This window comes from Lasioglossum baleicum, chromosome 18, assembly GCF_051020765.1.
Source record: "Lasioglossum baleicum chromosome 18, iyLasBale1, whole genome shotgun sequence".
Classification (NCBI taxonomy): domain Eukaryota; kingdom Metazoa; phylum Arthropoda; class Insecta; order Hymenoptera; family Halictidae; genus Lasioglossum; species Lasioglossum baleicum.
Genome location: NC_134946.1, coordinates 9,512,473 through 9,538,927, shown reverse-complemented (window position 1 = coordinate 9,538,927; position 26,455 = coordinate 9,512,473). Strand labels below are relative to the sequence as shown.

Sequence of the window (26,455 nt, the reverse complement as noted above, 5' to 3'; positions counted from 1 at the left end):
CATTGAATGAGTACACCATTAGTACACGCTGGTACACGCGTTCAAATGGTACTGTTACGTCGCAGTGTGGTGGGATTAGGGAATTTGCTGGGTTCGGGTGCCCGTGGAGCGCTGAAGCACTCTGCTCGTGGAAGGTTTGCAGAAAATAACTTTGAACAATGTAATGTAAAGGAAAAATAAAAATAGACTTTATTTAATTGAAACTTTTAGTTGTTGACTCTATGATCTGAGAATTCTATCTGCCTCGTATTTGCCTCGTCCCTGAAGTTTTATCTTCTTCCAGCATCCTTTTCCTTAGCCAATAGGAAAATTCGGATCTTCCAGCTGAACGTTGATTCGTCGGGTGGCTCGCTTTGGTTGCTGCTCGATGGTGATTGGTGGTGGAGGTGCCTCAATAGCGCGCGCACGAGAGTGGGGTACACGCGAGGGTGAAGGCTGGTGAAGGCCCGTCAAAATAAGGGTCGTGGGACCGAGCGAGAGAGAGGTCCGAGGGAGTTCCAAGAGGTCCTTGACTGAGAATTTACGACTTCCCGTCCTTGACCGATTCTAGACTTCGACTGCCTATTTATGCGTAATTGGAGAAGCTCCTCCAAGAGTTACATGACTTTACCCAAATTCCTCGATTAGTCTCGCCCATCTGGTTTCGTCGAGGATCTCTGTGGAAACCTCTTGTTTCCCTACTTGTTCTAAGCCTAAGCTATCGTGCCCGAATAAAGAATATATGTATATGAAATACGCGGCTTTGACCTAAACGTTATGCTTTATATTCAAGTTTCCCTCTCAGCGCCATTAATCGAACCTATATTACGGTAACGCTATCGTAACTAACCTAACCACGCTACAGTACACATATCATATTGGTAACAATGAAATGGTGACAAATAAAAAAATGCTCTATTGTTATCAATTGTTATCACACGACAAATAAACTGATATGATATTTATTCAAGTACTAGACATTTCTCTGTGTTCGTCGCAGTTAGAACTATAGTTTATAACATTCCGATTCACGATTACGATAAGTAGACTGAAGTGGACTAAAATGTTGATTGTTTAGAGGTTAGGTCGCCGGAGGATTATGTATATATGTAAAATATGTGTTTGTGCGTAGAGAAATAATTGCGCATTATCAATTGTAAGATTGGGTTTCGTTGTACCGAAGCATTTATGTTTCTATTTATTGTAATACTCAAGTGGTATTTATTTATATGATTTGCAGCCAACTTCAATTATTCAACGCACAGAATCTACAGATACACTGAGATTTTCGAAAACAAACATCCGAGAAACAGCTGATTCGTTGATAGTTAACATTGTAATGTTCTCGCACGTTTGATAATCGAAAAAGATTGTAAAACGGTATCGTACTAGCATGTAAAAAGCAACATTGTTTTCGGCAATGACGGGAAATCATTAGGGTGATAACCGAAGATGTTCGTTGACGTGTCTCAATGACGTAACGTTGTCTTTCTGCAACGAAAGTTCGAATTCTCGTGAAACATACCGCAAAATGAATTCAAGAAGGTTCTTACCAAGCTGTTCGAACTAAAAGTAAGAAAACAATTATTTTTTTTCACGCCCGGCTAGCGGTTTTTTTCATTCTTGTTTAACGTGCGCACGAATTTAGGTTAGAGAACATAGAGAATTAATATTTTCGAGATTATTGTACACAAAGTTGATGTGTCAAATGTAGTTGGCATGTTAAAGTCCTTCAGTTAGTATATTCCTGGAATAAAAATTTTACTTTGTACGATAAACGATATTTTATGTAAAATCTTCTTTTAGTGATCTGTTATATATAAATAGTAGATATTTGTTCAACGCTAAATTACATAGTTCTCTATTGTGAGCATCTGCTTTTCGAAAACGGTTTATATGTAAGTAGCGCAAATAAATTTAGTTCATACGCTAAGAATTAATTTGAATATGCATGTTGATGTAAATCTCTGTATATATTAATGTTTACTTTTGTTAAGGTCAGTTCAACAGGAGAAGTACAAACACAATTAAGCTGACAAGATGAAGCTACGGAAAGAGTTGCTGTTACTTCTGCTTGTTATGTCTGTCGCATCCGAATCGGAAGAGCTGAAAAAACAATCAGAGACAGCTGATGAAGAGTCGGAGGAGGATGTTTCTTTGGGGGGGAAGGGGTTAGAACATCTGCGCGAACTGCAGGCTGTACATGATACTATGCTAAAAATTATACAATCTAATAGACGATATCTTAGAGAGAAGATTACAAAAAGGAAAGACGACGTAGAAGAAGAGCCAAAAACTAAAGAAGAAAGTTCCACAATGAGAAACGTATGGATGAAGACAAGCATAGCACAGGCTAAGAATTTAGATTTACCAAATAGTAATTTAAGACTGGAGGAAGAGGAAACAGAGGCATGGAATGAAGAGGAGCTACTCGAGCCTCTGAGCGAAGAGACGCAAGAACCGCTTACTCCGGAGCAACAAGAAGGTATGTTAATAAAAGATGTAAACTAAACAAATTCTGTAAAGAATCATATTTTTATTTAATGCTTCTGCGTTTGAACTTCCAGCGGAGCAAATATTTAGGAAAGCACAGCGTCTCTTAAATACCACACGTTCTAACAAATCGGAAGCTTATGGACTACTAAGGACAGCAGCGATTCTTGGTCATCGTGAAGCAAGATCCATGTTGGCATGGGACTCGTTGCTAAGAATGCAAAACGGCCCGACTTCCTTTTGGACATCTAACGAGGTCATTTCGGCTGCTTATCAAATGTTTAAAAATCTCGCTGAAACTGGACTACCTTCTGCTCATATGGTATTTCTTTTTTACTTCTACTCTAGCCCTTATGTAGCCAACCAAAATGTATAGATTATTTAACACTAAACCTACCATCACCGGTCAAAATAACCGTTTCCAGATTTTTTATTTCACAATTACTAAAATAATAAAAATTTACTTCATAAGAAATGAGTGTATAGATAGCTCTAGTAGAGCACGTATTACAATAGGAGCCATACAAAATCTAAATAAAATCAAACTTGTCATTTATATAAAGGAACATTTACCAGTTACTTTTAAGGCACCGTAGGTTTAGTGTCAAAACCTTTAATATTTCACATATTTGCACAAATTCTCATTTTAAGACCATAAATGAATATATTAACGAGCAAAGAATGGACACATTCAGAGAAATTTTATAATATTTTTAGAGGAACATTAATAAGTTGTTGGAAGAAATGCAGCAAATGGGTACCCGGGTACCCGGTTAACTACACAAGGGTTAAAGCCATCTTGATCGTCATTTCCTCGCGTTCGTCATTTCTGAGAACAACTTCTTTCCAGGGCTTGGGATTTTTACATGCAACAGGATTGGGCGGCGTGAACGCCTCGCAAGCTAAAGCACTTTTACATTACACAGCCGCGGCCCTCGGCGGAGATACACGTGCACAAATGGCTCTTGGTTATCGTTACTGGGCCGGCGTCACGACGCCGGCCTCGTGTGAAAGTGCTTTAAACTTTTACCGTAAGGTTGCCAACAAGGTCTCGGAGAAGGTCTCGTTCAGCGGAGGACCGGTTATTCAGCGAGTTCGGCTTTTGGATGAGCAAGAGAACCCTGGATACAACTCAGGAATTTATGATCAAGATTTAATAGAATATTATCAATTGCTAGCGAAGAAAGGAGACATAGAGGCTCAAGTTGCGTTAGGACAGTTACATTACCAGGGTGCCAGGGGCGTTCCTTTAGACCATGTGAGAGCCATGCACTATTTTCAGCATGCTGCTGACGCTGAACACCCTGTTGCAATGGCTTACTTGGGAAAGGTAACGGCGACTTTCGATATTTATACGTTATGTTTAGATGAAATTCAAAATTGTTGGAAAATTTTCAAAATTCAAGAGATGTCAATACACGATTTCTCTATTAAAATCATTAAGGGAAGAAATAACATCAAATTTGGTTTCTGTTTCTTGCAATCAATGCAGGCAATTTTTATTTTTTGGCATAAAGATCCACAGTCTAGTTATGTTGTATTGTGTATTCATTAACCTGTTCCTAAATTTCAGATATACTTAGAGGGTAGCGACAAGGTAGAACAGGACAACAAAACGGCATACAAATACTTCAAGAAGGCTGCCGAGCTTGGGAATCCTGTTGGACAAAGTGGCTTAGGTCTTATGTATCTTTACGGGCGAGGAGTCGAAAGGGACACTACGAAAGCACTTCAGTATTTCAAGCAAGCTGCGGAACAGGGTTGGGTCGATGGACAGCTTCAGCTTGGCAATATGTATTTCAGTAAGCTTTTGTTGAGATTCACAAGCGTTGTACTTTCGAATTATGTATCACCGTTTTCAATTGATAAAATTTAATTTCAACAGGTGGGACAGGCGTGAAACCCGATTATAAATTAGCTCACATGTACTTTACTTTGGCCAGTCGATCCGGCCACGTTTTGGCGATTTATAATTTAGCTCAAATGCACGCCACTGGCACAGGCATGGCGCGCAATTGTCCGGCTGCAGTCGAGCTTCTGAAGAAAGTCGCCGAACGGGGGAAATGGAGCGATCATTTGATGGTCGCCCACACAGACTACAGAGAAGGAAGGATTAACGAAGCTTTCTTTAATTACGCCCTCCTCGCGGAAATGGGATACGAAGTTGCGCAAAGCAATGCTGCTTTTATACTTGATAAAGGGGAGACCACGATATTGTCGGAGGAAGAGGGCTTGGTCAGAGCGCTTTCTTTGTGGGCTAGAGCTGCTGCACAAGGATATTCTGCTGCTCAGGTATAATTACTTCAGAAAAATCACTTAAGGAGTATTCTTCTAGTTTGAAAAACTATTGAATCTTTTGCATTAGGATTTTACACGTACATTTATCTTTAAGTTTTCTTTTAAGTTGTGTTTTAATAATTGAAATTGTTTTTTGTGCTAGGTGAAATTGGGAGACGCTTACTATTACGGCAGAGGAACAAAAGTCGACTACGAGGCTGCAGCTAGTCACTATCGATTGGCCTCTGAGCCGGATCCGAATGCACAGGCGATGTTTAACCTTGGGTACATGCATGAACGCGGTTTAGGTTTAGCGAGGGATCGACATTTGGCCAAACGGTGTTACGATCTCGCTGCAGAGGCCAGTCCGGATGCCAAAATCCCCGTCGCATTGGCACTCATCAAACTCTCCTTCCTTTTCGGTTTGGATTATCTGCAGGAGTTTAGTCTTGTTGATCATCTGAATAAATGGGACCAGCTCTTGGGCCAGAACTGGGACTTGTATCTCATAGGACTACTCACTGGCATGCTCAGTTTAATTATTTACTTCCGCAGGCCGCAGCCACCACCTCCGCCTAGAATTAATTAGTTCTTTAACTACTTTTTTTTTTCTCTCTCTCGTTTCCCCCCAGTCCGTTTCTTTTTTCTTTTAGATGAAGTCAAATTTGTTACTGATGGTTCATAAATACACGCACGTGCGTGCATAAGGACATGTTGTTTTCATTGAACCACCTCATTCGCACAAGAACGTTTTTTAGAAATTGAAAGGTAACTCTCGTACTCTTAAGATTAAGATTGTGTGTGCGCGCATGGATGCGTGTGTGTGTGTGCGAGAAAGAGAGAGACAGAAAGTGAGTGCGTGAGTAGATTGTATTTATTTAAAGACATTCAGAGCCATTGAAACTATTTATTATTAAGTTACGCTTTTAAATTCTGAACATTTAAAATTTTTAGAGTATACAAGTGTTTTGTGTTTACTTTTATTTGAAACAGGTGATTCAATTTGAAAATTTAGAGACATTTACCACACAGAGCCGATGGATGTTCTTGAATTGTATGTTTCAAATACAAAACGTATATGTACTCGTTATATTTCATTTTTTCAGAGACTATTTTTAGTTTTTAAATTCAGAAATATTTACATTTTGATTTACATTAGATTTTTAAGTTTTCAGTTTGATATTTTTTACATGTATATGTACAATAAATTTGGAAAATATATATATATATATATGTATATATATGTGTAACACATACGTTAAAAAGGACTCGTAAGGACTTAAGCGTCAAGAGCTGTTGTATAATTTTAAGCTTGTAAATGCGTTACGAGTTTCATACACGACTACAAAAAGCGAACTCGTAAGATTTTTAAATTTAAGAAGGCTTGGAGAGAGCGTTTTAAACACTGCAGTTAAAAATTGAGAATAATTTCACAAGTATGAAACATTAGTATATTGTAAAATTGATAAGCCCTACATTGTCTAGGAATTTATGATCGATATCACAAGAGGCCTTCTAATTATTATTAAAACACAGTTAATCACGACGTAACGAAATCATTGGAAAATGTGGTCGGAGAGTTTGCCAGATGATTAATTTATTTTCTTTAATTGCTCATCGATCTCGCCGTCGCTATGGAACCGAAAATTATCGATCTAACGGAGATTACGTTCACGTCGCATATCACTACACCGGGCAACAATAATTCAAATTGATTTGCCGTGTAACAATCGCTTGGATTTAACTGATCAGGATGATAAAGGTTAAAAGAAAGAAACGTAAAGGTGGCAAAAAGAAGGCGAAAAAGAAATGCGTGGATGAAAGGGAGACCCTGTCTTACGAACAAGAGATTTTGGATAACAACAGACAATTGGCACGGTAAATATATGTATAAAGTGGAGTATAAACTAATAAAGATATATCCTATATATAGACTGTATCGAGAATTGTACGTTACAAAGTAGTGTATTAAATTTAGTAGTACTGTTATACATTTCTTCAGAGAAATACTAGTTAAAAAGAATGTATACAATTATTCAAGAAGATATCACAAGAATATTCTTGTAAATATTATATAAGGTATAAAAAAACAAATGTGTACAAATTTCAATCTGGTCGTAAACAATTTTTATAAGATCAAGTCAAATAATTCTTTATACAAGTTAGTTTGCGAACTCGAAACGAAGAGTTGGAGGTGGAGTCGGAGCAAGTGAAGGAAAAGTTGCAGCAACTGGAAGAAGACAGGGCAGACGTGATAGCTTATCTGAAAAGGAACTTGGAAGAGAGGATACAAGAATCGAAGGAGCTCAACGAACGACTGACTGCCTTGGAAGAATTGCGAAAAGAGGAACAGGCTGGCTATAAGAAGAAGGAAGACGCAATGGAACTCGAGTATCGCACGATGGAGAACAATCTGAGCGCTGAAGTTAAATTAATAAGTGACGTATATATATATGTTTCTTAAATTTTTATTTAGTTACCGCTAGATTTCTTTTTGTTCGTTGTTCTACAACTTTCTGTTCGTTTATTTACATGCTATGGTGTTTGATTAGCTGGTAAACTGAACGCATTGGAAGATTGGCGAATAGCAAGGCTGGATCTGATGCAGAAGTTTGAAATTCAAGAGAAGGAAATTATAGAGCAAGAACGGATGCATCAGGAGAAACTCTACGAAGCGGAGAAGTCGTTGGTCATTGGAAAAGCAATGTATGATATAAATACTTTCATTTCTTTCAATTTCAATTTGTATCTTTTTTCTATTTATAATTTTGTACTATAAATTGTCCGATTTATTGAATCTAAGAAACTGTATGATATAATGATAGGATGAAAAAAGAAATGGAAGAACGTTTGAAGGCACTGGCTGTGTCTCTTCGCAAAGCAACTAATTTGCGAGTAGCAGAGACCACGAACCGAGCAATCCGAGAAAACGTGGCTCTGAATCTAGAACTGGACGAGCTGGTGAAAACTTGCAAGGAACTCAAGATCACTAGCAGGGAAAGCCAGGAAAAAGAGCGTACGCTTAGATTGCAGTGTGAATTGTTCGAAACAGAGTCGAAAATCACTTTAAAAAAGGCGATGAAGCAAAGAGAGGCTATTCACAAATTAGCAGACGTGAGACCTCTGAATTCTTTTTATTGTCATTTTAAAAATATGAAAATGGAACTATGGTAACATTGTAGGATTTCCAATCAATGTTGTTTTATTATGGAAAAGCTGAGAGAGACAGTAATCGACTCGCTTCATACCAGTTGATCCTTGAGCAATTGAATCAAAAGTGTGAGCAGATGGAGCAGAAAATTAAACTTCTGAAAAAATGTGTATTGAAGGCGAGAGATGACAAGGAAACATTCTTATCAATAATTAATGAGAAGGATAAAGAACTGGAGATGCTTAAGAGCCTGTTGAATCGTGTGAGGAGTTGCATCATGGAAGCTTTAGAGGTGAACAATTTTTTAGAAATCTTGTCTGTAACTTTTGCTCTTTCTTATAATTTCATAATATCTTTACAGCTTGAACGAGATTCTATGGGTAAAGATTATTGCGCCTCGCACTTAAAACAACAGTTTCTACAGTGCCTCTGGGAAATATTAGACGCCGACAACATTGTCACTGTTCTAAAAGATACTGCGTCACAGGTATATTGTTATTACATAAAATTAAGTATACAAATTGTTCGGATTTTATATGTATATGTACATTTTACAGATTGAAAATACTACGTGTTATTACGCGAAAGGTGACCTGGGTCTTATTCAACCTCTAAAAACTTGTCGATGTGAAACTGAAGAAAAGAAAGATATAATTGAAGACAGTGTAGAAATAAAATCTTCGGATTATTCAGTAGAAAAAGAACTGTCTTTGTCAGATAGCGATATCAGTTCCAGTATTCATTCTCCGAAAGAGCCAATATCCGATTGTAAGTTATAATTTCGAAATTCTGTTGTTTATCTTTTTTATTATACATAGTCAAATCTTCTATTTATTCCTATGTATGTATGTAGAAATAAGGATTTTTATTTACATGTGTAATGTGTAATATTGTTGAACGAATCTAGAGAAATCTCAAGAGATATTTCTTGGGGACAATTTGTCACTATATAGATACAATTTACGTGTTGTGTTGTACAGGTTAGAAATAGAATATTTAAATATGTATTGTTTGTATGATATTAATTTGAAGAAGTGAAAAAAATGCCTCCTAAAAAGAATCAGGCAAGGTCAGTAGCAGATATTGTTCAATATTTGTTAATGTTTTTGTTGAATTAATGAAAATATCTAACAGTAACTTAAAAGGAGGTTGATAAGTTTGTTTTGTTTGCATAAGTCGTTGTATTTTACATATGTGTATTTTTGTTATGTATCCTGCTGATTCTAAATAAATATATACTTGGCGCAAAATATATTAACCTCCTACTGAACATGATTAAATCATTATCGATTAATTTAAGATTTATATTACACGTATAGTAAATAATTGTTTGTATTTTATGGATACTATAAGACAATATCAACGTAATTACATTAATAATTGTAATTATAAAATTAGGAAGAAGAAATCGAAAGAAAAGAAACAGAAAGAAGACGATAAGGATACGCCGTACTTAGAATTAGACGACAGTATAGATGTACAAGAGAATGTCACAAAAGATTTCGACTTTCTTATGAATGCTCCAGTATCGGAAGATAATTATTTTGTTCCACAATCAGACAAAAATTGGACCATTGATACCTCTAAATACTCAGAGTACTTTACACTCGATCTGAAAATTTTATCTGTAGCAATCGAATCAATTCCATTCAATGAAAACGTTGAAATTGATACTAAATATTTTAGTGTAAGTTCAATCGCTTCTTTAGATTTAGAAGATCTATAGGAATTAAAATCAATTAATAATTTGTCAACATTCATTACTTTAGAATGACCAGTTGACAAACATTTATAACAAAGCAGAACAGGGAAAACAAAAGTACAATGAAATGTTAAACAGTTTAAAAACTGAAGTTTCAAACGATGCAAAAAACACAGAGGGAAATCAAGATTCGATAGATAATGTACCCGAGGATTTAGATTTTTTGCTATCGCTCAAAGAACCTGTGGATGAACCTTTAATGACAGTGAAATCTTTATCTACACCTTTTAATACTGGTAGGAGTTTGAATAATGATCGAGCAACATTCAAGAAATGATTTTTAACAAGTATTTTTTGCAGACACAAAAAAAGCAACTACCTCTGGTGAGCCTGTGAAATCTGTAGATCTGGAAACGTGGTTGGATTCTATCTTAGATGATTAAACAATATATTATGTTTACTATTAATTTATTTGTTTAAACATTTTCAATAAAATTCAGTTAGTTTGCGTCTGTAAATAAAGATAAAAGAGCCATGTATCTACAAGCGGATACGTATTTATAGTGCACATTAATTGACTATTACCGTTCTAATGTACTAAAAATCGGAAACAGATCTTTATTGCTAAGAAATTATACTATGAGATATATCTCACGACCTCTTCTTTCATAAAGAGTATATTTGAAAGCTAAAATAAATGTTTTTGGTAGTAGTAATAAATGCACACGATCAGTCTATGTTAGCATAGTACTGCAATTAGTAAGGAACTTGCATAGTGAGATACGATTTCATATGTTCATAAACTATAAGCATAATCGCGCCACCTGGTCCTAATCGCAAGATTTTTGGCACCAATCCTTTATACAAGGCTCTAAATCTGAAATAAATAATTTAATGAAAAAGATCATTGAAATAGAACAAAGAATTTTCAAATTTTTACAATTTCTCTCACCCTTCTCTATGATAGACTATAAAAATTGTTCGTACAGTTCCCCTGTACTGAATTTCACCCTGGGGTCCTTGAATGCGACTTTTAGCAACGTCGAACGGTATATTCATACAGGATGCTAACGTGCCCGATATGAAACCTATGACAAACTGAAAAGAATATTTATATACAGGGTGTTTACGCTATTGCTATCCAGAGTTTCTCTTGCAAAAAACAGTACTAATTCTTTCTCTTTCATTTTTTCTACTATTTATTATTTGCAAGAAAAGGAATGTCTAACAAAACTTAGTCTAACAAAATGTACCTTAAACAACAATTCTGGAACGTATTCCTGATACATCTGCATCAATGGAAGGAGATTGTGGTAAGTTCCAAAGTAGAATGTATTGAAAATACCATTCCGCATTATTGTGGCAGATAAACCTTTATTGATACCATTTAATCCGAACCCTTGCTGTGCAAGAATTCGTTGGGTCACAGCATAGGTTGATGGACTGTATCTGATGTGCTTGCGATCAGATTGCATTTGTACTTTCACTACTTCGAATGGATTTACTAAAATACCCTCTGTTACGCCTGTTAGGAAGCCAGCATAATAAAATACCTGAAACGGGAAATTGTTTTGTTAATAATTGCATAGACTATATTTTTATTGAACAGTAAGTTTATATATGTGTATAGACATTACTATACTAATATATTACTATACTAATAATATTACTATATAATAATAACATTATTGTTATGCAACAGTTAGAAAGAAATTTCATTTAGTTCATTTTCTATTACACGTACCATTGTCTTCGATGAACTATCGCTAAAAAGCTTCTTATACTGTTCGAAAGAGAAGAACTGAAAATAATTTATTTCAATTATTACAAGAGCAAGATAAATGGCAAACCTGCATCTTTTTGCTGCGGGTGTACAGCTCGCTGTTCGCATAATATACAAATTACATACTTTTACAGCTCTTTTCGGTGTTTCCATAAGAATTGGAGGTAATATACCTTTCCAGAATGCTGCGAATCCTTCGTTTATGTACATTTTTCTCATACAGTCACGAATTCCTGTGGTAAAAGTGTTAACAAAAAAGTGTGTATAAATAATTGAAAAGAAAAAAAGAGATACTGAAATGCTCGAACAAAAAGAAGAAATGCATAAAGAAAGAAAATTAACATGAAAATAGAATACAATGCCTGTATAGTAAAGAGCATCATTTTGTGCAATTTTGACCTGCAGTTGGAAACGTGTTTTAATAAGGTCCATCGGATGCATTATGCAGGCTTCTACGAAACCTGCACAGCCTCCGGCACCAATCTGAATTGCAGCTTCTCTCACAAAACTTGGTTTGTGTTGTATAGTTTCTCTAAAAGCCATTTTGTTGCAATCACCGCTGTACGTGTTCGTTGCAATTAGCTTTTTATACTGTTTCTGTGTAGTAAATGATCACTTTTTTTTAATAGGTGCGAAACATTATTTTCTCTACAAATGTTCTTCTAATTTCACTGCAGTCCCTAAGATAAACATAAAAATAACTTAAAAATACGATAAATAAAATATGATAATCAACAAAATGTTTAAACAAAACGCAACAAGAATTCTTGAAACAAAATCATATGAAATCGAAAATAATTATACACTTTAATGCACGTTATCCGTAACGAGATTCAGAAACGAATGGTCACGAAAATTACGTAAATTTTGATGAATGTTGAATGTGATGCAACGGTATCTTCAAATATCTTATCTTTAACGTGCATTGCGTAATAAAAAAATAATACAATTTTTTAGAAAAACTTCGCCACTAAATAACTCGTTTACATAATTTATATAAGGTCTCATTATTTTATAAGATGAAAAATAAAAATTTAAGGTACTTTAGAAGGAATACATAAAATTAGTCCTTATATGGTTACAAATTTTATTCATGCACATATACACAAACGTACATACAATACAGTGATATTCAAATACAATGAAGTATGAAGATAGTAAACAAATGTCTTCAAGAATGTTGAGAAAACAATGCTCTAAACAATGGAGTTTATTTAAATTTACTTTTTTATTGAAAGAAATGTATCTTCAAGTTCATAAATTTTTCAAACATGTTTAGTCAAGGTCGATATTAGTCAGAGAATATATATCCTCCACAAATGTAAATAAGAGAATATTTTATGCAATATCATTCTTCAAGTTCTAAGTACTGATAACATGCAATAGTAAAACGAAAGAAGAAACTTTCAAATGTTTTCTAGCAATAAGTTCACAGTATTGGCTGACAGAGGTGCTGACAAATATTTTAAAATGATGTCTCAGCAGATAACAATTATTTTTTTAAGCCCCTTATTTAATAATAGGCAAATCGTGCTGTTAAGCAATAATGTTACACAAAATTAATTTCTGACATTGCAATATATATATAGACTACGGAATCATTTTTTAAAAATTGTAAACTGTGTTCGTAGCATTGAACAGCATTGAAAGCGTGTACATATAAAGTCACAAGATTATTAGAATATAAGCTAAGCCAGTAGCGTTAACAAAACCCCGTGCATAGACGGTTAAAAATAGATATTCAAAACATTCGGTTAATCAACTTTTTCAAGGCACGCAATCATACAGTTTAGTTACAATGACGCTCATTGTGATAAATCTCCGGTGATAGGATCAGTTAATTAAACAGATAATTCGATCGGTTACTGAGGCGACCCGTAGATAACAACGAATTCTTTGTTCACCTTCGTGATATTCTAACTCTAACTATTCTGCGAGGCGAAGTGTACTTAAAACCTCGAGTCATTATCGCGGCCATTTTGTTGTTAGATATCCTAACAATCTCCTCTACACTCCTCTATGTCAAGTCTTCATCGTCGGGACTGTCGGGAGTCGCTTTGCTGATGAATAGACAGTTACAAGGCGTCACTTTAGTAATAGCCGCTTCGTAGTATGCTTTTTCTTTTTCGTATTTTTCATTTATTTGCGGATCACTTTTCAACGACATGGAGATTAAGCGAAGAAAGGTTTGTTTTCAGTATTTTATTGTAGTAGTGTACTTCGCTTGAATTGTTTCGAGAGATTTCCTCGTGGTGTTTGAAATGATGGAATATTGCATAAATAGTTCCGTGAAAAATGATTACTTAATATAACCTACATTTAGTGGTATATAATCTAAATGTACATTCTATATAAAATTATATATAGTAAATAGTAGTTTTAGTCGTTCCGTTCGATTAAAATGCCTTAGGAATCATTGTATATATATATCATTTTACAAAAGATGTTGACATTTCCACAGAAAAAAGCCGTGTTCGTTAAACAATTAATTACGTAAGATTTTATAATGAATTATGGGAATACTTCAGCACTAAACTGTCCGCTTTAATAGATACAGAAAATTTAACTGTTATGTTTAGATTGCGTGGCACATTTAAATGCAAATATAATTATTCGCGTGACATTTCAAATTGCGATTGATCGAACCAATCGAGACACGTTGACAGTGCCGGTTTTCGATATCAAATATATAATTATATATATTTAAAACAATAAACAGCGCTTCTTATGTTTACAATATTGTAATACGATTATTTTGATATTGTGGACATAATAAAAATTTCCCTTACTCGCTTTTCTGTCATAAGAATCTGATGTAAATATTTTACGAACTTTTGTCACCCACTCTAATGAAAATGTATACAATATATAAATGAAAAAAAGTGTAATCATTGATTCGATTATTATTGACACGCCATTTATTTACGTGTTGGCAAATCTTATTAGATAACATTTGCCCAAACCGGATATTTTCGTTGTAATTAATTTTTTAGTAGTTTTTCAATTTTACGTGAAATAGTCGTGTAGAATATTTGAAACGTAGACGTTACATGAATCCGTAAAATTGACTGTATATATAAATGATAATTTAGCGCAGCTTTACATATTTGCAGTACAGTTTTTGTACACCCGTTATATTTGCTCGAAGATTCGTGTTTTCCCATAGTAACGTGATGTCGGTGTTTATTTTGTTCAATAGCTGCTTCGTGTGAATAAACAAAAACTGCATCGCTGCTTATAGCCATTTGTATTCTAAGTTAGATGCAATATATCCCAGTAAGTCTGACATGCAATTCAATCTGTTCGCGACATTAATCTCTTACGTCGTTTTTTAATTTTCATATCTTTGAGGTTATTCAGTCGTTTATATTTATTCATGCTCAATTATATCAATCAAGTATACTCCTATTATTTTCACTTCTCTTTCAAAAAAGTATATACTACTTTTCTAGCAGTACACAATAGACGTAGACATTGTATAATAAACATTAATGGAAATGGTAAAAAAACGGAAAAGAAAAAGCGATAACAAATCATCTCATTCTTATAATATCTAAACTATAAATGAACAATTACATTTTCAGCTAAAACAAGAAAATGACGATACCTACAAAGCAGATCCAAGATCACGGGCGAAGAAGGGCCATCCAGGCAGGAGATACTTTATGGTTATTACTGTGCTGGGAGTCTTATTTCTGGGATACATAGCAATGGCGTATGTGTGTTTTTATGCTTCTCAACATCAAGGGTGTAGACTCGTTTCCATTTTTGTTTTCATTTCTCGATAATGCAAAGATGGGATTTTTCAGTAGTCGAAAGCGTTAGATAAAAGATCAGTCTAGGCCGCAGTCGCCCTCAAAAGTTCTATTTTTACTATTTTTCCGTAATTTGCATTATTCGGAAGCATATAGTTATTTTCATAAAGCTGCAACAGCTACATACTGCCGAATAATGCAAATAACTCCTGGTAAACGTAACAATAGCGCTTTTATCTAGCACTTTTGACTACTGAAAAACACGTCCTGCACCCTTGCAGTCCTGGAAACAAATCACCTCAAGGAAAGATAGTTACCTCAATGTACTTTTACAGGAACGATTTAAAGCCAGTACGTCTTGGAACAAAGGCGATCGATACACTGGCTCTATCCTTAAGTATTCAATCAAGGTTCTACGTTGTTGTTATTGATGCTGGTTCTACAGGCAGTCGCGCTTTGGCGTTTAGTTTCTATGAGTCTGTTTTTGGCGGCAATTTAATATTAGAGAGAGAACATTACTTCCAAACAAAACCAGGCGTCAGTGCTTATGCAGACAAGCCGAAAGAAGCGGCTGAATCCCTCACTGTACTGCTGGATAAAGTGAAAGCAGTTATTCCACAATCGGAATGGCAGCATACTCCGCTCAGCATGAGAGCCACTGCTGGTTTGAGGCTTCTTCCTGGACACAAAGCTGAAGACATCCTTCAAGAATGTAGAAAACTCTTTGAAGATTCTGGTTTCCAAGTAAGAGGACAAACAGTATTTGTAAATATACAGTGCCTGCAGAACTTTGGATAAATTACTTACTTATTTGTTATATGTTCTAGGTTTCTAAGAATTCAATTGCTATAATGGAGGGAACAGACGAAGGTATTTTCTCTTGGTTCACTGTGAATTTCTTGCTGGAACAGTTCAGTATACACAATCCTGGCAACACAGTCGCTGCATTGGATCTTGGAGGAGGTTCAACGCAAGTTACCTTCTCACCTGACGCTGCACAGGTACGTTCGAGAAAAATTTTGAGGATTTTAGAAAGGGAAATAGGTTCAACAGAAATTTAGTAATGTCTTCCAATCCTCTTCAGGAAAAGAAACTCGATGGACACATATATTCTGTAAATATCTTCAACCACAACATGAGTGTATACACGCACAGCTATTTAGGCATGGGTCTCATGGCTGCTCGAAAAGAGATTATAACGCACGGAATGAAGCTAAACAACATAAATCCTCGGACACCCGTCGAATTACGATCCGAATGTATCAATCCTATAGTTTCCACCGAATGGAATTATGGAGGACTTAATTACCTAGTCAAAGGACCTGTTCATGGAGCGCACAAACTAGTGAAGAATCAGAATTATGCTGGCGGCGAAGTAGATAGACCAATTGTTAACTTTCCAGAGTGCTTGAAGATCATTGAAAAGTATGTTAACGGAATGAAGAATAAACCTGAAGGTTTAAAGGATCACAAGATCTATGCATTTTCTTATTACTTTGATCGTGCCACGGAGGTATAAGCGCTAACACAATATTTCGTTTATGAATGAATATTAGATGATTAATGGGAAAGATACATTTATGTGGTCGATGTTTTAGGTTGGTCTAGTGGACCCATTTGCTGGTGGAGTTGTTCAAGTACGCGCATTTCTTAAACAAGCGAAGGAAGCCTGCGATTACCCGAATACTGATCAGCCCTTCATTTGCCTCGATTTAACATACATTTATGTTCTTCTACGTGATGGATTTGGTCTGGAACCCACGACGAAACTATATGTAAGAATACATGAAATCATTATTAGACAGCGGATTTTTATGGAAAATAAAAATTTTCCACCTGCATTGCAACAAACTGAAGCGAAATAGAAATTTATTTTATTTCAAAATATGTTTAAAATAGGCTGAGAAAAATATAACAGTATCTCTAAATTTTTCTAATATTTTTACTGCTATAAATTACACCTACTAATTTTCGTCATAAATGCATAAAATCCGCTATCTAATTATTATGCCTAGCCTGTTTTGAGAACCGAAACCGATATTACAACAGTTTCCAATCACGTTTGTTTGTTTAACAGCTGTACAAGAAGATAACTGGACACGAATTGAGTTGGGCCCTCGGTGCTGCCTTCAATATAATCCAGAACGGTCTTTAACGCACCTGGAACATAGATACAAAGTTATTTTTGCACAAAATTGAAGAAATTGTTGGGATTTATTACTTGTGGTGAGGCCACTTGATTTAGGTAGGAACTATTAACCTATTATCACATTCATTGTTGATGATACGTTTGTTTCCTGAAACAGCGTATCTCAGTTACTAGAACAGTTTCTTTAGACATGCTACTTTGCTTTCGAGCATTGTACTTAGAAAGATTGAAAATAGTGAATGTGTATAAGTTTCCCAATCAGAGAGTCTTATCATTCTCTCAACCCCTTCTTCAATTATTTTCAAATCAAATGTTAATTATTGACAAACTCTAATATTAAAGGACGCTTCTACGAAGTGTATTTACCAAGCTAATTATTTTCAAATCACGAACAATATTAACGTAGAATTATCATGATAATGACGAGTAGTTGAAGGGATTCTCGTGACTGGGAACGGCCATATCTCTTATGTGATAGAAAAATAGAGGGAGTATAGTTTAGACAAACTGTAATCAATCTAGCGTGTACCTTTTCTATTGTTTCATGAACGCAATGACACATTTGCAATTCGGAGCCATTAACTCTTAAAGATAAAATCTATACATATATTTTTTAACGACTTAACTTTTCTTATACTTAATGTATGTATCCTGTTTAAACGAATGGCACTGATGTGTACCGTCACTACATATCACCGAATATTTTTAAAGCGAATCCGACGTCAGCGTTCTGTTAACAAACAGTTTTAATACAATTTACATTGCAAACGTCGGGTGTACAAAAGAGTAAGGCCTAAGGTTCTTGTTGAATCGTATAGCGATTTCAGTTTTACAATACCGTCAACGAAGCACATTAACGAAACGTTACATCCTCGGTCAATGAACGTGATTATAGTTGGTGGAGGATTTCTGGTAAGAATCGAATCGTTGCTTACATACATACTAGGTACAGTCAATCACACAAATTAGTTAAGGTATATTAAATTTCTTATTGACTTTGAAATTCAAATGTTTTTAGCAGTTGAACAAATTGAATTTTGAATTTCAAGGTCGAGACAGATTGTTACAATTGCTACCTGTCAGTGTTTGCTCGCGAGCCGCCATGCGAGTCAATTTTACTTCTTACATCCTACCTAATTAGAGAATACTTTTTCTTAGAGCAATCTAGAGAATATCAGTTGAGCTGATTTCGGACGCAGGAAACATTTTGTTTGTATAAGAAAAACAAATTTCTTTCTACTTTTTAAGGTACGAGGTCTGTTTTCAACATGGAGCATTTTTCCATGATTTTATAAAAATGTTGAACGTTGTGAGAATCTGTGTTATCCACGTTTTAGTACCTTTCAGATTGTAATGTGTTGAGAGCTGAAACACTTTTGTTCGATCAGATCACTCCAGCTTGTTGCCATTAACGTTTAGTATAACCGAGTCCTCGAACTTTGTTAATGAACAAAACCTTTGCAGAACTTATATATATATATACGTACAAAAATTGTTTCTGTTTCTGACAATCGAATTGTACTACGATCTTCTGTTGCAATTTTCCATGATTCCGCAAGAGTACAACACCTTTGTAAAACGATCATTAGATCCTAAGTATTTTTGCATTAAAGTATGATTAGTACGAATTTTGTCAATGGACGAATTGAATATATATTTTTATTGTTAGAGCTCACTTTATTTAATGGATTTCGAAGTTTCCTTTTCCACATCCTCCTTAGAAACGTTCTATAAATGTATTTCCAAATGGTCAGCAACGGTAATCGAATATTCTAATGTTTGTAAAATTGCTCATGAATTATTTTATACTCGTGTGATCCGTGCACGGGGGTATAATCATTTTCTGTTTGTACAATGCACAGTAGCTGATCGGCAGACCGGAGAACATTGTCCTGCGATGAAAACCGTAATTATGGTTGTGATGCAATGATTGAAGTAACAATCGAGATAGCAATCAATGGCGACAATTGTGCCGGTGACCTGTACTTATTCGATGACAGCAATGCCAGTAATGATAGCTTCTGGCTAACATTGAAAGCTTTTTGCACTATATACATCTTATGCCTTTTCATTTTATATATATATATATATACGTATATATTATAGCGCTTTCAAGGTGATGCTTTATTATCTAATGTTGCTTGCGGCAACGGGGGTAATAAAATTTCGTGAAAGTAGGAAAGCATTGTTTAATCATTACAATGCATGCATGTTTACCGTTTCGTAATCTAATTAGAAACAGTACATACTTTGAAAGTAAATTACTGATTGTAAAAAGTATATAATTATACAAGAAACTGAAATTCTTCAAATTATTCGAGTGTATTTTATTATTATGTTCTGCAATTATAGTATTTAATTACTCTTAACGTTCACCGGGACATTTTTATAATTATTGTTGTAGACATGTAATTTGCATAATGAGTTCTGCTAGGTAGCATATATATTTCCAAGTATTTTGCTGTAACGAATGTTGTAATTACTTTCACACAATTGCATTTACGTAAAGCAGCGAGACGGTAAACGAGCAAAAACATGCATTTCACGTTGCTGTATATTTGATGTCATTGTTATTTTCCAGACCAGTAGCTTAATGGAGGAGAGAACGTAATTTCCACGTGACGGACATTGTTGCAAAATGAAAGATGCAAAGCACAGCGAGCAATTAGCATGTGCATCAGATAGGGCCGTCGTCTTGTCGCAATATTTTAATGAGTCCGCCTAAGAGTTGCTTGGCTCGGTTACACGTGTTTCGTGAATAGAAGGGAAAATTGAGGCGCGGTTTGGTTTAGTATCGTTCAATTCTGGCTCGGGGATGAGATAAAACGGGATAAACGTTGTATTGTGCAACGCCGCGCGCCGGTGGCTAGGAAACGTCGTTGTCCTGACGCGATAGGCCCCATCGCCCTGTGGGAATCCCCATAATGCGGTCCACCGTTCGCGTGAACCTGTTACCATTGCGTTACACGCACCAGTCGTAGATTTCTATCAGCCGCATTCAATGTTTCTTTATTAACACTAGAAGACTCCTACGTTCACTAGCAGACGGGATTCCCCGGGAGATGACTGCGCTGTGGAAACCGCTTTCCAAAAGATACTAAATTAGGCCGTTTGTTGTCACAGTGAATATATCCATTGTAGCAGTAGTACTGCATTATTAGACTGCGTATCTTTTACGCAAAATAAAAATTGCCGAGGACAATTGCAAGAAACAGCTTATGAAATCTTGTAAACAATTTGTAATGAAATTCTGAGAAACAAATTGAACGAACACTGTGAACATTTTCAAAAGAAAATGGAAGAATCAGCAGGATTGCTCAGCCTCGCAAGCGCAGACTAAAAGAAACAAACACCTGTATAAAATGAAGCTGTTCGTGATTCTCTCAATCCACAAAAGGACGTATCTCTTCGGAATGCTCTTCAAGTGCAGTAGCGAAGCAACATTCGTGTTTCTGAATCATAAACGTGGCTAAATGGGACGTGGAATGGCAGCAGGTTTGCTAGCAAGAGTAATTGGTAACTCTTGTTTTCATGAAAGTAAATCCTGAAGGCTGAAGAAGCTTCGACCTCGGGGACGTTCTTGAAGATGGAGAGAGGGGTTCGGTGACAGTAAACGAAGAAGGAGAAGAGGAGAGAGAGAGAGAGAGAGAGAGAGAGGAGAGTATCTGGCAGTCGTCTTCATCTTGATTAGTGGTTGTTTAAGAATAGTGAAAGTTTCTCTGGCTTGCGTCACGACGCCTTTCCCGAAGACGACGCGGAAATCGACGCCTTCCTCTTACACGGACGATCGATCTTTTCCGCAGTTATCACTCACGTCTGCGCCGCCATCTTGGTTCCCATCGAGTCATATAATTATATTGTACACTTACAACCATATAGTTATATCCTCTTCCTCCACAGTTTTTCATTCTTCTCTCTTTTATCACTTTTATTTTCTGGTCCACCGTTTGTTTAACAATTTTTTGTACCAAGTAAATTTTACAAAATGGTGACATTTTCAACTCGCCGCGTGACTTCCGTTCCCTTCTTGAACTTATTATAGTTAATGACACTATAATGATTAGCCTGCGGGTCTGCGCGCACTTATGGCATCCGCACAAATTAGCGAAATACAAGAACCCGTGTGTATCAACACTTCACCCGTGTCATAACAGGTTTTTAAAAATTACAGAGTATGATCGAGGGTTTTTTAAATGAATTTGTCGATAATTAAACATTTTTTGTAGATATATTATATCTTTTGTAACTGTAATCATTTTGTTGTACTTATACGCGGCCTGCATCCTCATTAACAGAACAACTCTATTAATTACCCAGCTCAATGAATTCTTATTTATGCAGTCTCTCGTCGCACACATTTATTATTACCATCTTTTAAGAAAGTTCCTCGTGACGTAGTCGAATCTTTTCGTTGTTCAGCGTTTCCTCAAACCGCCGGGGCAAATGGATGACTAAAGGCTCATAATTAATATGTCCTATATTGTTTATGGAAGAGAAAGCGTGCTCGACGATAATTCTTCGAAATCTGCGAGCTAGCATTATGATATTTAATATCACAACGTGACAGCGTACGCACTACCACCGAAAAAAGGTACTTCCATCTTCAAATTATTATAAATCCTGAAAAACAATGTTTCCAAAATAATGCAAATTAAAACTTCTGTGAAAACTTCCATGATTTTTTTTCAAGCTTCAATCTTCCAGATCATGGTAGATTCAGTTCCCCAATTTGAGTTTTCTTCAAAGAGGACGTGCCTTCAGTTTTTCGGTCACTGTATCGTAGAAAACAATCTCAGGAGATAATTAGTGGTGGGATATGAAAATAGTGGCTTCGAGCTTCAAAATGAACTACGGTTCGTGTCCGTATGATTAGTTTGAAGAAATTATAATATTCCAAACCGAAAATGAATCGCGGTGCGTATGGCTAATCGGTGTGAGGTGTTCAGGTGGACAGGTGGGACCGAAAAAGAGGGCGACGAGTCAAGGGTAGAGGAACAACGAGGCTCCGATTCGAAGGTTCACTCACCCCGACTGTTGGAAAGCAAATATCAGAGGGTAGGGGGGATTTATGGTCGCGACCGAAATTCGTTCCGATTTTTCGAAGGAGGACGAGGAATGACCTTTAGATCGACGCATCATCTCCTCCTTGTACCCTTAATCCCCGTCGGTCGTTGCAGGAAGCCGAAAAATCGCTGTGAAAGTTGCCTTCTGGCAGACGTTCTCCTCGCATCTCTGCCTTTCATGCTGTCTCTCTCTTTCTCATGCTCTTTGTGGTGTCTCTTATTCTCTCTCCACCTCTTCTCTCTCTTTTCGTGCTCCTGCCTCTCGTTCCCTCTCTTACCTGTTAGTTTTCCAGGGTTTCTCAGGTAGGATTTCTTACGAGAGCATCTTCTCAACTGCGTAAGAACGTGAGAGAGAGCTCGCTTTCGTTTCCTCCTTCTTCCTTTCTTGACGACGACGACGCGACGCACGCTGCTAACTCATTCCGCTTTCCCCGCGATTCATGATTCGAACCGAAGAGTCATCCTTGGCCTCTTCCCTTTTCTCCCCTGTTTCTGATCTTCGTCTTTCTCTTCATTGATCCCGAAGAATGGAGATCGTTTTGGCCTCCCGATATAGTGGTTCACTGGCCGCGACTTGTTTCCGGGATCGCAAGGGTGCAGGATGCGCCTGAAGAAAATGAATTTTTGCCTTGATATATTTTGGAGAAGCTAAATCATGACTGTAATATCAAAAATCGCTTGTCTTTTATTACTAGCGGTCACCTCGCTACCAAAATGGCTGACAGCTACACACGTAATTGATTAAAATAGTTTCGTGGTGGAACGACACGGTCTAGTTGTTCATAGATATAGAAATAGACAGTTGGAATGCCCATCTGATAAAAAAACTTCGCTGTTCGAAGAAGAGGAACTCGCGTACTGTATCGTCCGCAGTTCTTCAGGATCGTCTGCTCCCACCACACGCGAAATTTCGCAAAATTGTTGCAACGAGAACGTCGAGGAGAATTCTAGACCGTCGTGATTGCTTCCACCGAGCTCTACACATTCCATGACCTCGTCTATTGCATTCATTCTCGCCTCGAAACTGGCTGGGTCACGCATTGCGATTGCAACCGACGCCATTTTGATCCTGCCTAGAGCGAAAACCATCCGATCAAATTTTTTCCCTGTTACTTCGAATTGCTTTCGAGTTCTTCTTACTTGGACTAGCAAACGAAGACCGCTAATACAAGAATATAAAACTATAGAAATATAAAAATCTCTAATTAAAAATTGAAAATTCTTTAAATGCAGCTAATAATATTGGCGCTGAAACAATGGGTGATTAAAAAATGGTTTAAGTGCGGCCAGTAAGAGTAACTTCGACCATAATTCCTAATCCGACGTACTCAATTATGCCAGCGCTCGTGCAACAAAAAGAAATGGCGCGCGAGCAAGAGAATGCTCGTAAAAAGTTCAGTTGAGCAGTAAAAAAGAGTAGCACAGCAAATCACGAGTTATATAATTTTACTGTCATAGTGTGTTTCGACACTCGTGATTCCGACGATCGCATCTCTTTAATAAAAATCAATCGGAATGGATCGTCGGTCGATGGGAAAAATGCGAGCCGGCCGGAAGCGATCGATCGGGGGGTCGCAATTAAACGTTATTCCACGTAGATGCTGACTAAGAAAAAGGAAAGTAGTGAAACGCAATTGGTATTTTGCTATTATGCAGCTTATCGGCTCGTTCGGGAACGTTTATTGGCCTTTTGACCTTAGCTTTCACTCGATTAGGTCCTTTTCTTCCTTGTTTCACTGACCGAGCGTGATCACCTACGGTGTCCAGCGTACTGTTAGGCGAGCTCTCGCGTGCACGATCGGTCTTATCGATTCTAACGTTAACATTATTCCTCTTCTCGTTATTATTGCGCAACGGGCCATGATTGCGAGATCGTATTTGCTGTAGTCATCGTTCTATCGCAAATTTTTGTCATGCACTATCGTTGTCAACACTGTGTGGGAAACGTTACAAGAATGACTGGCATCTGGTGACTCAATTCACTGTACTTTACCTGAAATGCATTATCGCAGGTTATTGCAAACAAATTTATTATGAAAGCTATAATAACGTTGCAAACTTCTTTGGATCTAAAACTTACACTTTTATTCGTCATCACAATGAAAATGTTGCATAATTCATGTGCTACTTCTATAAAAAATGTTCAAGCTGGATTAAAAAAAAAGACTTCAGAAACACACTTAATAAGTACTTAAAATTCTCAATAAATTTTTAAGAACTTTTATAACATCATATAATATTAATATACGCATACCAATATAAATATACCAATGTGAATAAAAAGAAGAATATACACATCCCAATAGAAATAAAAAGGAGAGATAAATGTTCAAGGATGTTTAAGAAAAATAATATAAATGTCTGATAACATATATAGCAATATCAAAGAAAACAGAAGTAGTTAAAGTTACACTGCTCCCGCACAACCGCTATCGTTATTCAATCACGAAACGGAAGAATTAATATAGACAAGTGGATGCTCTGACAAATTAATAGTCGATAGCTTTCCATTTAGGTCAGTTTCGGAGCTTGTCTTACAGAAGTCATTAATGACAGTTCTATTGCCAACGGCACTGTCTTTCAGAACCAATTATCCTCCTCGTCAAGACCAATTATTTTCTACCGTATTTCGTTACGACAGTCAACAGGTGGTCTAGCAACACTAAATCTATAGGCACACACCGGCAGCTTCCGATTTCTACTGTTTGCGCTTCTTCTCGGTTGTTTGACCGGGTGAAAGTCAAGCGCGTAATGCGTCTCCGTTTGATGATACTTCCTTAAACAAATCACGCTTCTCAAACAACTATTTTCACCCGGTCCAATTGGAAATCGTGATTCTCTCCAAGTTCTTTTAATACTACGACAGACTAAATTTTATGTGGGCGTATTATTGCTACTATAGCGTTCTCTTTTAAATAACAATGACTATTCTGTTAAATAACTATTTAAACTTTGCGTTATATACTCTGTCCGATTTAATTGAAAATTGCAATTTTATACTCTAAATTCGCAGGAAATCTTGATTTACTCCGAATTGATCTATCGTTGATAATTTCTGCACAAAGTAAATTATTCCTATTTTTATGACGTTTCTACGGATTCAATGTTTCGTGTTTAAAATAAAGCTAATTTTACTATCGCGATTTTGAAACTTCTTCTTTATCGTAGACGCCATATTGTTGCGAACAATTCGCTTTGAATAAAAAATAATTTCTTGTTTCAATGAATATTAATATCTATTATTTTATTTCGTTCTCCTATTTTCGTATTGTTTCCAGATATAAAATTTAAAATATTTAAGAACAAAGTTAATCTTTCCCCCTAGTTGTGGACGCCATATTAGTTCGGACACTTCAGTCTAGCATAAGTAAAAAATATCTTCTTGACTCATCATAGAATGTTACTTTTATTTCTATATGGTTACTAGATTCAACATTTAACTCATCGACAGTGGGCGCCTTTAAAAATTGTACAATAAATGCCGACGCCAAGTGTGATTTAGACAATTGTTTATCAATGTGTCTAAACATATTTCTAAGGTACTTTATCTAAATTCCTTTTAATAAGTCTATCTTCTTATCAAACAGCATCCAAATTGAATTAATCTCTAAGAACTATCTAGACAATCGTATCAGCCATAAGCCTTCAAAGTATTGGGCCAAAATAGACCCGAGACCCTCAAAAAAATTTTCAGTTATTTCCTTAACAATCTGAACAAGATGTATCCTAACAAATTAACATCCTCAAGTTTTTGTAATCTCACTACTACTCCAGAACACCCCCAGTCCAATCATCATCATCATCATCTTCACCCTCGCCCCAGGATCGCAGGAGGAAATCAACAACCACAATGATTTATGTAAAAATACATAAAAAAGCTTTATTTCGCCACCGTTTTCTTGCAAAAAGTAACGTATAAAAAACTTGTAAACCTAGTCGTCGTCGTCGTCGTTTCGCTTCTAATAACCATTCGGGTCATCATCATCATCATCATTATCGTCGTCATCATCGTGAACATCATCAACATCATCGTCATCATCATCATCATCATGATCGTGGTCATCGTCGTGGTAATCATCACGGTCATCATCGCGCTGTAGATC

At 36.3% G+C, this 26,455-nt stretch overlaps 4 protein-coding genes across 13 annotated transcripts; 3 read left to right on the top strand and 1 right to left on the bottom strand.

Moving 5' to 3' along the window:
* Window positions 1-850: 850 nt before the first annotated feature.
* On the top strand, window positions 851-5,459 carry Hrd3 (HMG-coA reductase degradation 3). 4 transcript variants are annotated; one of them, XM_076443017.1, is made up of 9 exons: window positions 851-1,135; window positions 1,220-1,551; window positions 1,786-1,877; window positions 1,982-2,464; window positions 2,547-2,794; window positions 3,323-3,802; window positions 4,046-4,274; window positions 4,358-4,764; window positions 4,913-5,459. In XM_076443017.1, exons 4-9 carry the CDS (start codon window positions 2,020-2,022, stop codon window positions 5,336-5,338), a joined length of 2,235 nt encoding a protein of 744 aa, XP_076299132.1. In that variant the 5' UTR covers window positions 851-1,135; window positions 1,220-1,551; window positions 1,786-1,877; window positions 1,982-2,019; the 3' UTR covers window positions 5,339-5,459. The 4 variants fall into 4 exon arrangements, with proteins under 4 accessions (XP_076299132.1, XP_076299131.1, XP_076299133.1 ...); XM_076443016.1 differs by having other exon boundaries at window positions 1,977-2,464; XM_076443018.1 differs by lacking the exon at window positions 1,786-1,877.
* Window positions 5,460-5,602: 143 nt separating this feature from the next.
* Window positions 5,603-9,440, top strand: LOC143218063 (cilia- and flagella-associated protein 157). Of its 2 annotated transcripts, none has more exons than XM_076443022.1 (8): window positions 5,603-6,627; window positions 6,916-7,187; window positions 7,302-7,455; window positions 7,575-7,863; window positions 7,932-8,192; window positions 8,262-8,387; window positions 8,458-8,668; window positions 9,299-9,440. In XM_076443022.1, coding segments are annotated over exons 1-8 (1,440 nt in total). In that variant the 5' UTR covers window positions 5,603-6,502; the 3' UTR covers window positions 9,301-9,440. The 2 variants fall into 2 exon arrangements, with proteins under 2 accessions (XP_076299137.1, XP_076299138.1); XM_076443023.1 differs by having other exon boundaries at window positions 6,912-7,187.
* A 229-nt stretch (window positions 9,441-9,669) lies between these two features.
* Window positions 9,670-13,446, bottom strand: LOC143218069 (mitochondrial 2-oxodicarboxylate carrier). 4 transcript variants are annotated; one of them, XM_076443037.1, is made up of 7 exons: window positions 13,290-13,445; window positions 11,748-12,065; window positions 11,512-11,618; window positions 11,347-11,403; window positions 10,856-11,155; window positions 10,555-10,700; window positions 9,670-10,479 (listed from the first exon to the last, which is right to left on the bottom strand). In XM_076443037.1, exons 2-7 carry the CDS (start codon window positions 11,926-11,928, stop codon window positions 10,359-10,361), a joined length of 912 nt encoding a protein of 303 aa, XP_076299152.1. In that variant the 5' UTR covers window positions 11,929-12,065; window positions 13,290-13,445; the 3' UTR covers window positions 9,670-10,358. The 4 variants fall into 4 exon arrangements, with proteins under 4 accessions (XP_076299152.1, XP_076299149.1, XP_076299151.1 ...); XM_076443034.1 differs by having other exon boundaries at window positions 11,512-12,065; window positions 13,290-13,446; XM_076443036.1 differs by lacking the exon at window positions 13,290-13,445 and adding an exon at window positions 12,190-12,993 and having other exon boundaries at window positions 11,512-12,065.
* Ntpase (ectonucleoside triphosphate diphosphohydrolase NTPase) lies at window positions 13,131-26,387 on the top strand. Of its 3 annotated transcripts, none has more exons than XM_076443024.1 (7): window positions 13,131-13,478; window positions 14,970-15,100; window positions 15,476-15,884; window positions 15,968-16,141; window positions 16,225-16,653; window positions 16,739-16,915; window positions 17,218-26,387. In XM_076443024.1, the coding sequence occupies exons 1-7, from the start codon at window positions 13,449-13,451 to the stop codon at window positions 17,293-17,295; spliced, it is 1,428 nt and encodes a 475-aa protein (XP_076299139.1). In that variant the 5' UTR covers window positions 13,131-13,448; the 3' UTR covers window positions 17,296-26,387. The 3 variants fall into 3 exon arrangements, with proteins under 3 accessions (XP_076299139.1, XP_076299140.1, XP_076299141.1); XM_076443025.1 differs by having other exon boundaries at window positions 13,430-13,571; XM_076443026.1 differs by lacking the exon at window positions 13,131-13,478 and adding an exon at window positions 14,424-14,661.
* The last annotated feature ends 68 nt before the right edge of the window (window positions 26,388-26,455 follow it).

What these genes read in the sequence shown, in the direction of transcription:
- Hrd3 (XM_076443018.1), top strand. Translation starts at nt 2,020, where the DNA reads ATGAAGCTACGGAAAGAGTTGCTGTTACTTCTGCTTGTTATGTCTGTC. An exon ending in GACTACCTTCTGCTCATATG is followed by an intron (nt 2,795 to 3,322) that starts GTATTTCTTTTT and finishes ACTTCTTTCCAG; the next exon opens with GGCTTGGGATTTTTACATGC. An exon ending in AAGGATATTCTGCTGCTCAG is followed by an intron (nt 4,765 to 4,912) that starts GTATAATTACTT and finishes TTTTTGTGCTAG; the next exon opens with GTGAAATTGGGAGACGCTTA.
- LOC143218063 (XM_076443022.1), top strand. Translation starts at nt 6,503, where the DNA reads ATGATAAAGGTTAAAAGAAAGAAACGTAAAGGTGGCAAAAAGAAGGCG. An exon ending in CGCTGAAGTTAAATTAATAA is followed by an intron (nt 7,188 to 7,301) that starts GTGACGTATATA and finishes GTGTTTGATTAG; the next exon opens with CTGGTAAACTGAACGCATTG. An exon ending in CTATTCACAAATTAGCAGAC is followed by an intron (nt 7,864 to 7,931) that starts GTGAGACCTCTG and finishes GTAACATTGTAG; the next exon opens with GATTTCCAATCAATGTTGTT.
- LOC143218069 (XM_076443034.1), bottom strand. Translation starts at nt 11,928, where the DNA reads ATGGCTTTTAGAGAAACTATACAACACAAACCAAGTTTTGTGAGAGAA. An exon ending in CACCGAAAAGAGCTGTAAAA is followed by an intron (nt 11,404 to 11,511) that starts GTATGTAATTTG and finishes AATTATTTTCAG; the next exon opens with TTCTTCTCTTTCGAACAGTA. An exon ending in ATAGTCTATCATAGAGAAGG is followed by an intron (nt 10,480 to 10,554) that starts GTGAGAGAAATT and finishes TATTTATTTCAG; the next exon opens with ATTTAGAGCCTTGTATAAAG.
- Ntpase (XM_076443024.1), top strand. Translation starts at nt 13,449, where the DNA reads ATGAATAGACAGTTACAAGGCGTCACTTTA. An exon ending in TTGAAGATTCTGGTTTCCAA is followed by an intron (nt 15,885 to 15,967) that starts GTAAGAGGACAA and finishes TATATGTTCTAG; the next exon opens with GTTTCTAAGAATTCAATTGC. An exon ending in AACCCACGACGAAACTATAT is followed by an intron (nt 16,916 to 17,217) that starts GTAAGAATACAT and finishes TTTGTTTAACAG; the next exon opens with CTGTACAAGAAGATAACTGG.